The 14,930-nt window shown below is 42.6% G+C and overlaps 1 protein-coding gene across 3 annotated transcripts in view; it reads right to left on the reverse strand.

Moving 5' to 3' along the window:
- TOM1L1 (target of myb1 like 1 membrane trafficking protein) overlaps positions 1 to 14,930 on the reverse strand; it is a 1,502,644-nt gene that overhangs the window by 425,064 nt on the left and 1,062,650 nt on the right. For all 3 annotated transcript variants that reach the window (XM_044090473.1, XM_044090474.1, XM_044090475.1), the window contains one exon: positions 11,381 to 11,498. In XM_044090473.1, coding sequence (XP_043946408.1) covers positions 11,381 to 11,498 — 118 coding nt within the window. The remainder of the gene's footprint in view (positions 1 to 11,380; positions 11,499 to 14,930) is intronic.

The following is a 14,930-nucleotide window of genomic DNA, read 5'->3' on the forward strand; positions in this document are numbered from 1 at the left end:
CACTTATAGCATTAGAACTAAAGATAAAACAAATGCATTATATAGGCATATAGAAATGGAAGGAGATGAACATCAGTTTAAATTTGCCATATTAGACAGTATTAATATTAATCCCAGGGGTGGTGACAACAAAAGTTTATTAAGTTATAAGGAAGTATGGTGGCAAATAGTTTTAGATGCCACCACCCCACCTGGACGTAATGAATTCATATCAGTCAAACCTTTACTATTATCATTTTGACAACAACACATGAATCAATCCCAGTTACTATTATTAGGGTAATTATGTGACAATAAAATTATTATGTTTCCAGTAGCACTAGGTATAGTTTAAGACACAAGTTGTGTAGAATAGAATACTTGATCAGTTAAAGATATCGTAGGCATTTTTAAATGAATAATATTATTAATTTTAACATTTAGGGAAATGATAGGTAGTATGTATCTTTTTTGACGTTATGTTTGTCACATGGAGGTTTTTATGAAATGACATTAGAGAAGTACACAGTACAATAATGGGAAGCTGATGTATTTAAATATTTGTATGGATTATATTAATTATAGAGAATTGTATATTAATGCATAGGTATAGGTTATGTTATTTATAGATCAGTAGTTATAACAGCACAGTGCTGTTAATATAAATGTAGAACTGTTTCTTTAAATGATTTTGAATTTTTTGGTGCCAAAGAAGGCATTTAAGCCAGTATTTGGAAATGGCGTTCAGTTCTGATGAAGCCCAATTGCATTGGGTGAAAGCGCTTAACTGATTTTTACATTTGTTGTTTTTAACTGCATCAAGTTCGTTTTTTACCACAATAAACCCCTTTTTACACTACGAGTGGAGAGGCACTTACCGGTGGTTCCACAGCTGCATATTTTTTGACTCTTGTTTTATTTGTACATTGTGATGAATGCATATGTTATATCCGTTGGAGCTTTTCTCCCCGGGTCTCCACTGAAAATGAACATATATCCAGTCCGACTATCCCAGTCAACAAATGTAAAATAAATAAATAAATAAGCAATCTGTTAAAACAAAACAAAACAAAACAAATGAAACTTTATACACAAGAGGTGAATCTAGAAATTTACAAAAGAGCTGGTGAACTTAACCTGCTTAATAATTTATATGTGTTTTAGGTGGACCTCAGCACTACAGGCAGCAAGCTTTGATTCATAAGAGGAGGGAATGCATGCCCGTTTCAAAATATGGATCCATTGCTGCACACTATTATTTAAATAAGCACAATGGTCCAGAAATAAGTAATTTGCTTACACTACCTGAGACTCAGATTTGATTAGCAGCCTGTGCGCCATTGTCAGTTTGCAAGATGGTAACTGCACATCTAATGGCCAAACTGCATTCCAGAGCATGACAGTCCTCTTATAGAAACCAGGACTTAAGTCTAAACTGAAATAGAATCCAAGCTTCAGGGCATGCATCAGCAAGGTGTCTTTAGAGTGTGGGTGTGTCTGATTGTGTTGGGGGGCTATACACAGAGCTATGCACAATCATAAATGTCTGCGTTACATATGCCACATCATTCAGCATCTGGCCAGGCATAACGGAAAATAAGAAGTTATGTACCTACCATAACGTTCCATGTTAGTTGTCTTCTCTCACCTTCTTTCTTGCTGGATGGGTTCAGAGCCGATCCTCGGCTCCAACTCGGCACTTGCTAAGCTCGAGAGCTAATTTTACCAGCTCGAGGCAACCCTATATCCCATGATGCAAGGCGTGACTACCCTAGATCTTGTTTGGTAGCTATAGAAAAACCCTGCCAGTAACCTTCTTCCCAGAAAGGAAGAAGAGGAACTAAATGTGGAAAGAAACCAAGTAAGGTAACCACTAGATACTAGTGACACTTCCTACTGGAGCCCATAGAAGGAATGGATCGTACCCAGAGAAGAGTACAACTTCAAGGTCTGTCCAGGCTAGGGGGAAGGAGGGAGGGACGCAAGAAAGAAGGCGAGAGAAGACAACTAACATGGAACGTTATGGTAGGTACATAACTTCTTAATGTTAAGTTGTCAAACTCGCCTTCATTTTTGCTGGATGGGACCGCGTCCCTAGCACCTCTATCCTGGGTGGCTCAATGGAACAGACTCTTGAGAACTGTGGAACCAAACCTAGCCCTGTCTCTGGAGGCCAAGTCCAATTTGTAATGAGAGACAAAGGTGTGAGGAGAGGCCCAAGTGGCTGCCGCACAAATGGTGTCAATAGGTAGCCTATCCTGAAAAGCTGTAGAAGTGGATAGGCATCTGGTAGAATGTGCGTTTGGTTTCGAAGGCAGTTGCTTGCCCCTAAGGAGATAAACATGACAAATGGTAGAAGACAGCCATCTGGATAAGGTCACCTTGGAGACCGGCAGACCCTTCCTGTTTTCTGCATAAGAAAGAAACAGTTGATCAGATTTTCTGAATTGTTTAGCTCTGTCCAAGTAATATCTGAGGTGGCGATGGACATCCAAACAGTGAAGTTTCTGTTCCGCTTTGTCAGAATAATTAGGGAAAAAAAACTGACAAATCAATAGATTGGTTAATATTTGTCTGGGAAGCAACCTTGGGCAAAAAAGATGGATTAGTTCTTAAGGATACTCTGTCTTTGTGGAAAACCAAGTATGGGGGACGGACACAGAGAGCATGAAGTTCAGACACCCTCCTGGCTGAAGTAACAGCAACCAGAAAAATTGTCTTCCAGGAAAGAAATTTTAATGAGCATGTAGCAGCCAGTCCAAAGGGGGGCAGAATCAAGGATGCCAGCATTAAATTCAGGTCCCATTGTGGAGGGGGATCTTTGCTTGGAGGTTTCAGGAGAAAGATCCCTCTAAGAAAGGCTTTGCAAAGCTTGTGAGACATTATATTTTGATCTGCTAAGCCAACATGAAAATTTGAGATTGCTGCCAGCTGGACCTTAACTGTAGAGGAAGAAGAACCCGACTGAAAAATCTCAGCTAGGAAGTCCAAGACTGACTGCACTGGAGCAGTAAAGGGATCTATGTCCCTGGACTTTGCCCAGAAGGAAAAAACGCTGCCATTTGCTAGCATAAATCCTTCTGGTAGAGGACTTTAGAGAAGCTACTATGATATCTCGCACAGGATTAGAAATCATAGGGAGCCTGGCTAAGGAAGGAAGTGGAGCAACCAAGCAGTGAGGTTGAGAGAATGAATGGCCTGGTGCAGATGACCCGAATGGTGGGTCAGAAGATCTGGAACTGGATCCAGATGCCAAGGCTGAACCAAGAGATGACGATGTAGGGACGGAAACCAAATTTGTCGAGGCCAGTAAGGGGCAATGAGAATCAACTTGGCTTTCAAGACGGTTTCTAAATCACTTGAGGCATCAGCGGGAATGGAGGAAAGGCATAAAGAAGTCCCCGGGGCCAATCCTGGGTTAGAGCGTCCCTGGGGGGATGGCCTGGTAGTGGAAAGAGGGAGAAGAAGTCTGGGCATTTGCTGTTTTGGGGTGTAGCAAAAAGGTCACAGGAAGGGACGCCCCACTTCTGAAAAATCTCGTCCACTACTGATTGTTTGAGAGACCACTCGTGTGGCATGAGAATAGCTCTGCTCAGTCTGTCCGCTAAGAGGTTGGATTTCCCGGGGATATGCGTTGCTATCAAAAACCGATGAAAGGAGATTACCCATTGCCAAAGTCTGAGAGCTTCTCGACACAGTGGCTAGGACCTGGTCCCGCCCTGTTTGTTGATATACCAGACTACGGACATGTTGTCCGTCTGAACTGCAATAGTCCCTAAAGGAAGAAAGTCGCTGAGGGCTTGCAACGTTAAAAGCACTGCTCTCATCTCTAGGACATTTATGTGCAGATGGTATTCTATGGGTTGCCAAGTCCCATGGACCATCCTGCCCTGATAATGCCCCCCCCCCACCCGATCAGAGAGGCATCCAAAGTGACTGTGGCAACCGGAACTGGGGGAACAAATAGTCGGCCCTGATGGAGTTGCGGAGAAGACATCCACCAGGTTAGGTGACTCTTGCACGATTGCGTCACGAAGATCTCGTGCCGCATGGGGATCTGCTGGAAGGACCACTGGGTGAACAACATCCACTGCAGAAGACGCATGTGGATGCGAGCTAAAGGAAGCAGTACGATGGCCGTAGCCATAAGACCTAGCACCTTCAGGACAAATCTGGCCCTGATCTTTTTGCTGAGTAGTATGATCCGAACATACTTTTGGATGTCCAGAATTCTTTGGTTTGTGAATCTTGCTGACATCCCGACAGTGTCTAATTCTGCGCCTATAAAGGTAATAGATTGGCAAGGCAACAGTGAAGATTTTTCGAAGTTTATAGAAATCCCCAATTGGTTGCAGGTGTGAAGAGTGTAGTCTCTGGCCTTGAGAAGTTGATGCCTGGTGGTGGCAGAGAGGAGCCAGTCGTCTAGATATGGAAACACCTGGAATCCTTGACGTCTCAGGTGAGCCGTGACCACTGCCATACATTTGGTAAACACTCTGGGGGCTGTAGTGAGACCAAAGTGCAGGGCTCTGAATTGAAAATGACTGGTCCCCAGCCGAAAGCGGAGAAACCTTCTGGAGCGCCTGTGAATTTTTATGTGATAGCACGCATCCTGAAGGTCTATTGAGCACATCCAGTTGTCCTTGCCCAAAAAGGGTACAATGGACTGAAGCGTGACCATCCGGAACCTTGCCTTTTTGACAAACTTGTTTAGTTTGCTGAGGTCTAAAATTGGTCTCCAATCTCCCGTCTTTTTGGGAACCAAAAAGAATCTTGAGTAGATTCCGGATCCTACTTAGGTTCATAGGTTCATAGGTTCATACTAGGCTATCTGCCCGAGGGCATTTATAAGCCTAGCCCATTGTTTTGTGGCTTACGCCACCCCTTTAGTATGGGGAACTATACCCATTATTTTGCTGTGCCTCTGTCGAGCAGTGACACTGAGGTAATTCCTTGGGTATATCTGCGATCTCCCATCCATTGGTCAAGATTTCTCTTGAACAAGGCCTTTGTTCCACAGCATAGGAGTCTTTGGGTGATGAATCTATCCCTCCAGCACGTCCTATTAATGGTTTAAGTCTCCCGCCTTGTGGCTCTGATGGATCTAGATTTTTGAGGTGAAGCATATTCATCAAATCTGGGTTTGAATGTTAGGCAAAGGTCACCTCTGAGCAAGCGGTGGCGACTGAATAGAGCTGGAGTTCTTTCAGTCGGGCAGCATAGGACAGATTTTTGAGACCCTTTATCCTTTTGGTGAGGAACTTTGTGGCCTCTCCAGCTGCTGCAAGTGTTGGGTCAGATACATTCGAATGGGGCATTGTACTCAATCATTGGTCTGATGAGTGATGAGTAAAGGGAGACTATGACCTCCCTTGATCTAGATGAGAATCCCTTCATGATAAGGTGGGCAATGTAGAAGGACTTCCTAACTACTTTAGCTACATGGGTGTCAAATGACAGACTACTATCAACCTGGGTCCCCAGGTCCCTGATAACTTCTTCTGTGCTCAGTGGATTGCCACCTATTTGGTAGCTAGGGTAACCTTGTTTTTCCGAAGGGTATGACTATGCATTTTTGGCATTTAACTTTAGGCCGTGGCTCTGGCACCAGTTATCCGTTCTGTGAGACCCTTCTGAAGGATATCTGTGTCCAGTTTGCAGTCATCTGCAAACTTTGTCAGCTATAACCCTCCTGTGTTTGCTTGTACTTGGAAAAGTAGATGCCAAACAAGAGTGGGCCCAGGACTGAGCCTGTGGGACACCACTTGTGACAGGCTTTGAGTCTGACATGGCGCCAGCAACTCTGACCCTGTGGGTTCTGTCACTCAGCCAGTTTGCAACCCATCTTGTGATGTATGGGTTAACATTTAAGCTGATGAGTTTTTCAATGATACCCGAGTGGGGTATGAAGGCCTTAGCCAGATCGAGGTAGGCTGTATGGACTGCCTTTCCCTCATCAATGGCTTTGGTGACTGTTTGAAAAAGTCAACCAAGTTTAAAGGCATGATCTGCCTTTGACAAAGCCAAACTGGGTTGGATCCAAAGTCTGCAAATTCCCTATGTCTTTATTTATGAGGTCCATTATGATCCTCTCCATGGCTTTGCAGATAAGGCTTGTCAAGCTAATGGGCGGTAATTTCCAGGGTCTGTGGAGGCACCGCCTTTGTGAAGTGGGACCACAGTTGCAGTGCGCCACTCCCTGGGTTCCAGAGGTAAGACTTTGATTAAACAGCTGTCCTAGCTGTGGGTTTAATTCCTCATTGAGTTGGAGCACACAGCCGGGGACACCATCGGGTCCCATGGATGCTGTGTTTTTGCTTTGGAGAGAGCAGTTCTCACTTGGGCTGGAGATGTTTGGGGGCTGCACTCATTTGGTATAGATATCTCTCCTTTTTTGGGGGGGAGAAGTTTGCACTGAACCTGTCAGCCAGTATGTTGGCAATGTCTGTAGGATCAGTAATCTTCACATCATTTTGAACTAGTTCTGAGCATATCTGGGAGTTTCCTCCTAGTTTTCTAACATAGCTAAAGAAGGCCTTATGATTGTCTTTTTCTTTTAGCTATTTTTTTTTCTCGAAAATTTGCTTTGGATGATTTTATGAGAGCTCTTAGTTTTTACTTATAGTGATCAAGGGTGTCTTACCTTTGTTGTAGAGTTTGTTTATGGCTGGGGTCCACCAGACTGGACGCTTGCCTTTGGTACAAAGAGTCTTTGTTTTGCTTGGGATTGCCTTATCCATGCAGTCCTGCAGGTGCTGGTAGAAGGCGTTTGTAAGTGATTCAGCGGCTTGAGTATTGTTTTCCAGGGGCCTGTCTGATCTCACCAGTGAGAACATTGTGCTCCCATGTCCGTGATGATGAGATCAAGTATGTTATCTCCTCTTGTGGGGATGGTGACTAGTTGTTCCATGGCATTTGAGTTTATGAATTCCAGGAACTTTTGGGCTGGTGTTTGGGCTTGAGTAGTGTTCCCCAGTCTATATTATGAAGTCACCTAGTATGATGGTGTTTGGTGATACATTTATCCCCTCTAGTGTTTTCAGGAAGGCCATGTGAGTTTCCTGAGTTTGTGAGGGTGGCCTGTAACATGCTACAATTTGCAGAGCAGTCTTGCCTATGGTTAATTGCACCTGGATGGTCTCCGATGCATCGTATGCCACCAGTCTTGAGGTGTGGGTGTCCTTGATGAATATGGATACCCCCCTCCTCTTGGTATATTGTCGATTTTGGGGGGGGACGCGATGTATGAGAGGAAAAACCTGAACTGGCTGGTGCTCTAGTCTGCATGAACCAGGTTTCTGTCACAGCACAGACATCGATGTTCTCCATACTGAGAAGGGCCTCGAGTGCGTGCATTTTGAGATTTAGACTTCTGGCATTGAGCAGCATTACCCTTAGTTTTTTCCTTTTTGTGTTCTAGGGTGGTAGGTTTAGAATTTGAGCCTTGCCTAAAAAGGCACTATGGGGTGGCAAGAGCCTTTGCCAATATCCGGAATCCCAGGGTGACAGGTGCAAGCCGTCCCTTGAAGCAGCATGGCTTGTCCAGCATGTCATCCCAGGCAGACAGATACTGGATCCCCTTTGAATGACACCAGTGTTTAAGCCAATTGTTAAAGCTGATCATCTTATCTCTGTATTGTGGCATCATTCTTGGTGAAGGTAGGATACTGCTCAAGGTCAGGGTCATACCTGCCTGGGCTACATAATCAGAGAGCTCCTCAATGTCTCTTTTCATGTAGTCCAAGGAGTGCGTCTCAAGTGCGTTTACCAGCGTGGACAATGACGGAGTCATATTTGTACCTGCTGTTGAGAGACCTGAGTGCTTTATGTGGCGGATTCTAGCGCCCGACAGGCAGCTTACTGTGACCTTCTCCTTACTCAGTCTGGTGGCGGGACATCAGTGTGTCTGACTATGGAGTCACCAATGACTAGTGTGTCTGGCATTGTGTTTGGGCTGTGACTGTTTGACACTCTGACTGTGAGGTCTATGTATTTGAGGTTGTAATGGTACTATGTGAGACTGGGTCTATAGTGTGTGTGTGGTAACCTTCTCCTCCTGACTGGTCTTGCCAGTCCTATGTTGAAGAGCTCAGCCTCCAGTTTGGCCGTATAGTTGCATCTCTCCATGTATTTGTGTTTCTCAATATTCAGGTTCACCAGCTGAGCAGGAGAGGACACTAGCAACTGATCCCTCGACATGCTAGAAGGGTAGACGAAAACTTTAAAAAGATTCTTTGGGGTACTATCTATGACAAGAGTGCCGTATCAAGGTAATAAGTACTGTAGGAGCAAGTGCTAGGTTTAATAGATAGAGAATAGTCTACTTGGGGAGCACCACCATGGCATCAACAGGGACACCCTTGGTGAGAAACTGTTTGTCTGCGGGGGCCGTGATGAATTTAGAAGGCCTCCTGGGGACTGGTTCCAAAGAATCCGGGGCCCATGCCTTTCGAGCCACCACTTCCATGAGCGGGTCGAAAGGCGGAGACACCCAGGAGGTGGAGGGTCGAGATCCAAAAGCCTCCAGGTATACCGACTCATCCTCGGAGGGGTTAATGGAAGGCCAGTTCCCCCTCTGCTTAAGGAGTTCCAGGATGTCTGAAAATGAGACATCCTCAGAGGGGGACCGTGGGGAACCCTTCAACTCATCTAAGTCGGTATCTGATGTCGTAGACTCGGGGGAGTCAGTGTGCTTCCTCTTGCACATCGTCCTACACGGGAGTTCTCCCGAAGGATCAGGAGAAACCTCGGAAGAGGAAGTTCTTCCCAATTTGGAAACCTGGGGTGATGGATCTCTAGGTCCGGGAGCAAGAGAATGGGAAGAGACATCGACAGGCACCGAAGAGGGAGGAGCTAATGGAATTGACCGTTGACTCAGCTCCGGGGCTAGAACACTCCTCATCACCTCAAAGGTTCCCCTTCCAGGGAGGCCAGAAGACTCCCGCTCCGAAGAAACAGGAATCCCCGGTCCCGCCGAAAGAGAAGGCTCCGAGGCCGATGTCGGTGCCGAGCTCACCAATGCCAAAGCTCCAAGAGGGAGATCGGGGTTGGACAAGGGTCCGATGCCACTCGCCCCCTCGGAGCCGACAAGGGAGACCCGACGACCGGATCCCTCCAAGGAAGGTCTCATGGAGGAGATCGGAGTTGAAGATGACGGAGCCGACAGAGGAGGTATCGGCTCCGGCACACACACGGCCAACGTTCCGAGAAGCTCCAGCTCCGATCTCTGAAGGAGAGTCGGAGGAGGAATTTCAGGGGGATGAGGGATAGTGGTCGTCTGCTGAGACGGGCAGTGGAGCATCTGAGCCAGTGCCTGTGATTTCAGCAGTCTACTTACCACCCTCTCCAAGTCATGGTCTGACAGCCTGGAAGACCTTGAAGATCGGCTCCGATGGCTCCACTCCGAAATCAGAGGAGATCCCGGAGCCGAGTGAATCGACTCCAGGGAAAAGGACCGAGATCTCTTCTTGGAAGGAGCCATAGAAGCCGAAGACCCTTCGGTTCCAGTTGGAGCCGACAGCTTATCGGCACCAGACCTGGTCAAAGATACGTCGGCTCCGGCCGGAGCCGACATTGGTGCAAGTGTATCGGAGCCAGCCGGCACCGATAGCACCACCTCAGAGATAGAAAGATCGGCTCCAGTCGGAGCCACAGCCGAAGGCTTAGGAACCACAGCCTGGGCTTTAGGTGGCTTAGAGGGCTTTCCCGACCCAGTCTTGGTCGGGGAGCCCTCTGGCTTCAACAAGCCACGTAGGATTAATTTGTTCCTACGTTCCTGCAGGACTCTCTGGCTGAAGGAGTGACAAATAGCACAGGAGTCCTGCAGGTGTAGAGGCCCCAGGCAGTACACACAAGAAGTGTGACCGTCTGTCAGAGACATTTTCTGACAGCACGAGTCACACTTCTTGAAGCCTGAGACCATTACCTCTTTGGACATGGTATGCCCTCCCAAAAAACACACACACACACACACACCAGTCACACAGTTAGTCAATAAAAAGGGAAAAAAATGAATAACACACCCACACTTCCTGACAGAAAAATAATGGAAGGGAGGCTTAAGGCCTGAGGGAGGAAAAAACTATCCCTATACAAAGGAGAAAGGGTATATAGGGTAATATAGGTAGGTATTAGTTAACTCTAACTATTAAGGGAAAGAAATGGGAAAAATGAAAATTTTTCTGACTGACTTTAGTATAATAATACTAAGACTTTACCTGAGCTGGTAAAAGGAGACCTCTTCGCGAAGCGGCAAACGAGATCTGGGGTAGTCACGCCTTGCATCATGGGATATAGGGTTGCCTCAAGCTGGTAAAATTAGCTCTTGAGTTTAGCAAGTGCCGAGTCAGAGCCGAGGATCGGCTCCGAACCCATCCAGCAAGAATGAAGGCGAGTTTGACAACTTAACATTTATGATTTGTAGAAAAACAATCTTCTTCTATAGCTAGTGTGACTAACCAGAAAGCCATATCAATTCTGACTATTATCTCACTGATTGGAAATGTCACAAGGATCTTGTCACTGTGCAGAGGAGACCCCACTCCACTGGGTTAGATGTGGGCTACACTGCTGGCAAGGGGGAATGCAAGGATTTCTAGGGGAATCAGGGTTGTTGCCCTCCTAAGGTCAGTCAAGGTGCATAAAGCCAGATAAGATACAAATCAGCTGGACAAAATGAAAAATGGTCTCAGCATTACTTTTAACACCCCAAAATGAACATTTATACACCCATTTACAAAATAATCTTCATTTCAGTTTACTACTACTACTGACATTGTAGCTTAGAAAATAAATAAGTTCTCTGTGGTTAACAGCGAAATGTTAATTAAGAAAATACAGGTAGCAGTAATCTTTTTTATATATAATTTTATGCTCTAACTTTAATTTATAAACAGAAAAAATAGGTTTCTCTTGTATTTCAATGATTAATTCTGCTGTTTCACAGAGCTTATTTCTCCAAGTCATTTCTTGCACAGAGGGTCTTCTATGTGTTTATGTTTGTGTCTGATATTTCGGCTTCCTCGCACACCTTAACGATGGGCCATAAATAAAATGTCAGTCTTGTAAAGAGTGTGTGTGTGTGTGTGTGTGTGTGTGTGTGTGGGTGCATATCCAGCAATCAGATGGCATACAATTTGGACAAGTTTATATACCTAGTCCCCACTGAATGCTGAGCACCCCTAACTCCCCCACAACCATTCAGTAGATAAAGTGAGCAATTAATGAATGAATGAATGAACAAATGAAATAACCATAAAACAAATAAACACATATACTGAAATAAATTGATAATATGTAGTTTAACTACATACGCAAGGCAAGGAATCAAATTACATTCTTGAATAAATGAAATTTTGAGATGTAGTCATTTGTAGAGTGTACTCTGATAGCTTTTACTTACTTGATATTGGACTCTGAAAACCAGTTGACTGTCCTGTACTTTCTGCCTGAGGAGCTGGAGAATTCAGAGAGAGATCTAGTAACTCATTCACTGGAGCAGGTGGTTCATGCTGGCGAGTCTAGTGACAACAGAAGTAAATAAGTAAATAAATAAGCAAATAAAGTAGGAAATACCATACCTCACAGATTCAAGGTACAGAAATCAACTGTCACTTTTTGAGGAAAATTGGCAAAGCTTAAAATGGTATTCAAAGGTAACTAGCCTAGTACTTACCTATGAACCTATAAACACCTTTATATGCCTTTTACCTGGCAAGCAACAAGGGACAAAGTCTCATGACATAGCACAGCTAAATATGGGCTATCCAAGTAATAATTTAGCAAAACAAAGGAATAGAAATTACTCAGCTGAATGTATAACCATACATATTTTTAAATATATATATACATACATACACACACAGACACACACACACACACACACACACACACACACACACACACATAAAACAGTCTGTTTTTAAGTGAAGCTACACTGACAAAGGGCAGGTACTTGGGTGAGAAGGACAAAGAATACCATGGTACAGACGGATTCTGAGATTTACTCAAAAATGCACACATTTATCATTGCGGCTTCCTACATTAGATTTTTCTAAAAAATTATATCCCCCAACAAGAAAACAAATGTTTAGTCTCTGTTCTCAATATGTAATGCTTAGTACTATGTAGTTTGATTATTTTTGCTTGCTACTGTTAACGTGTTAAAGATTTTCTCCCTGGGAATCTGCTAAAATGTGTATTTTACAACCCTGTCAGACTTTCACTGTAAACAAATGTAAATAAACTCATTCATTATTGAGTGACTGCAGAACTGCTTTCTGTGAAGCATCCCTGGTACAAAGTTCAGAGATACGTAGGCAATCATATTCAGATTAACCATTTTGAACAGGGGCTAGTGAGGCCAGTAAACTGCACATTAAAGTTAAGGGACAGACAGAACTCGACACTTACATGACATTATGGATTAATGACATCTTCAGTACAAAAGCATCCTTTAGCGGTAGGTAGTGACATGGCAAACCTAGCTGATATACACCAATTAGAGTAAAAACTCCACTGTGAAGTATGTTTAATTAGTATCCATTTAAAGCTGGTTCTGGGCTTCTTCCTCAGCACTTTTAGCTGCTGTCTCTCCAAAATACATCTAGAAGATTGTTATGTACTAAACAAAGTATAGTGTCTTTGTAAGTGCTACAATTTCTCTTAGTTTTGATTTCTTACTAAACTTATTAAATTATTCAAGATGTTTACAATGTTTGGACATTTATGTTCAAAATATGTAAAATACTGCTCCAAACTCCACTCACCAAAGCAAAAAACACGAAAGCGAGGACAAATGCAGGCTGGAAAAGATCCTCCAATTTTATTAACACACAAACGACAAAATGGTAATCCACAGAATGAACGCCTTCACAGTTACAGCGTTTTCGTCCAAATAGACTTCATCAGATAAAATTACCTTTTACTTTACGGTATTTATATATAAAAACAATTTCCACAAGCACCAATCATTAAACCATTCTGTTTTAAACGTACAAATCAACCTACAAGCTGCTGAATAAATAATTAATTCATCACTTCCTGTTTCCATAATAATTGATTCTTTGTATATGAATAAATAAACTTTTAAATAAATAAATAAATATATAAATATTATTTATACATTAAAAACTCCTATAAATGTTGACTGTTTATAAATATTCTAAATTACATGTTAAAAATATGTTAAAAATGTTCGTTAAAAATCTTTTTAATGAAAACTATTCTAACCTGAATGCTTAGTACAAATGTTACTTAAAATACAGCAAGGGTGACACCTACTGCCAAGATCTGGTAAGGGAATGCAAAGATCACACTCTAGCAGATCTTACTTTCAAGAGAGGTAAACTAGAAATATATTCATTTAGCCCTGGTTTTTTATTTGCCTCCAGGGTCACTTGCCACCATAATTCTTTATAGGCAATATTTTCTTCCCAAAGGCCTCCTCTTGTATTTCTTTTTATTTGATCTAAAACAAAAAATTGGAATTTGGCCCCCACACATGTTTTAGTGTTCCTATAAATAGCATTTGTTTCCTTTCCCTTTTTAACAATCATACATGTGTTCATAAATGCGTCTCTTTAATGTCCTTTCTGTCTTTCCTATGTAAAAAGAAGGACATTCCACGCAAATAGCCAAATACACCAGTCCTATGGATTCACAATTGTAATAACCCTTACTGGTTATGCACCTTCCCCTGCTGGTCAAAAAAACTTTTTCTCTGTTAATAATGTGCTCACATTGTTTGCATTTGCCACATTTAAAAGTTCCAAGTTTAACCCTAGTTCCGATTTGACTTCCCTTATTACCACAATTATTATTTTCCAAGATCCCTTTTATACTTACTGTGTTTTTAAATACTATTCTTGGTGTCTCCTGTGGCAACCCATCCAAGTCCGTGAGGGCCCTAAATCTCTCCCATTCCTTTTTGAATGCATTTTTAATATTTTTGTTTAATAAATTATATTCCAGAATCAAGGATTTTTGGAAATTTCCTTCTTTATCTTCTTCTTTTTTATTCTGCTCACCATTCATGCCAAAAATAGGTTCAAACCTCCCTTTTCTCCCTTCTTCCACTTCAATTCTGATATTTTTAATAAATTCAGGTGGATATTCTCTTTCTAGGAACATTTTTTCCAACAAATCACATTCTGCTTTAATTTTTCTCTCATTATTAGTCATCCTAGACCCCCTCACGAATTGCCCTTTCACTATGTTTTTTTTGCAATATATTGGGTGGGCACTTTTGAAATGCAAAAATGAATTCACATATGTAGGTTTTCTATAGACACATGTTTCAAAGCTTTTGTCACATTTTGTAATTTCCACATCCAGGTATTGAGTAATAGTTTCAGAATAATTATAAGTAAATTTTAAAAATTCTGTAGTCTTCTCTATATATGTAATAAATTCATCCAAAACATCCTTACCCCCTATCCAAAAAATTATGATGTCATCAAGAAACCTCTTATATAAAGTCCAGAACTTAGCATAGGAGGAACTCAATACATAACGTTCCTCCCAGTTTGCAAGTACTAAATTAGCAAAGGTAGGTGCACAGGCTGCCCCCATTGCTACACCTTGTAGCTGTCTAAAAAATTCACCATTAAAGGTTAGATAATTATTTTTTAATACCAGGTCCATTAAACCTGTGCACACTACCTTTTCATCTAAAGTCAACTTACTATCCCCAAAAATCTCTTCTTCAAACATTCTTATACCAGCCTCATAGGGTATAGATCCAAATAAATCGACAATATCTATTGTGACAAAAATCAACTCTTCATTATAAAGACTGTTATTCAACCCTCTCAATAAGTCCCAGGAATCTTTCAAAATGGCTCCCTTTTCTAGCCATATATGTTTAGCCTTTTGATCCACATATTTTGCTAAAGAATTAGTTTTGGACCCTCCCGCTGAGACAATGGGTCTCAGTGGAGGGTCCAAACTAT

This window comes from Protopterus annectens, chromosome 12.part0, assembly GCF_019279795.1.
Source record: "Protopterus annectens isolate FY-2018-M chromosome 12.part0, PAN1.0, whole genome shotgun sequence".
Lineage (NCBI taxonomy): Eukaryota > Metazoa > Chordata > Ceratodontiformes > Protopteridae > Protopterus > Protopterus annectens.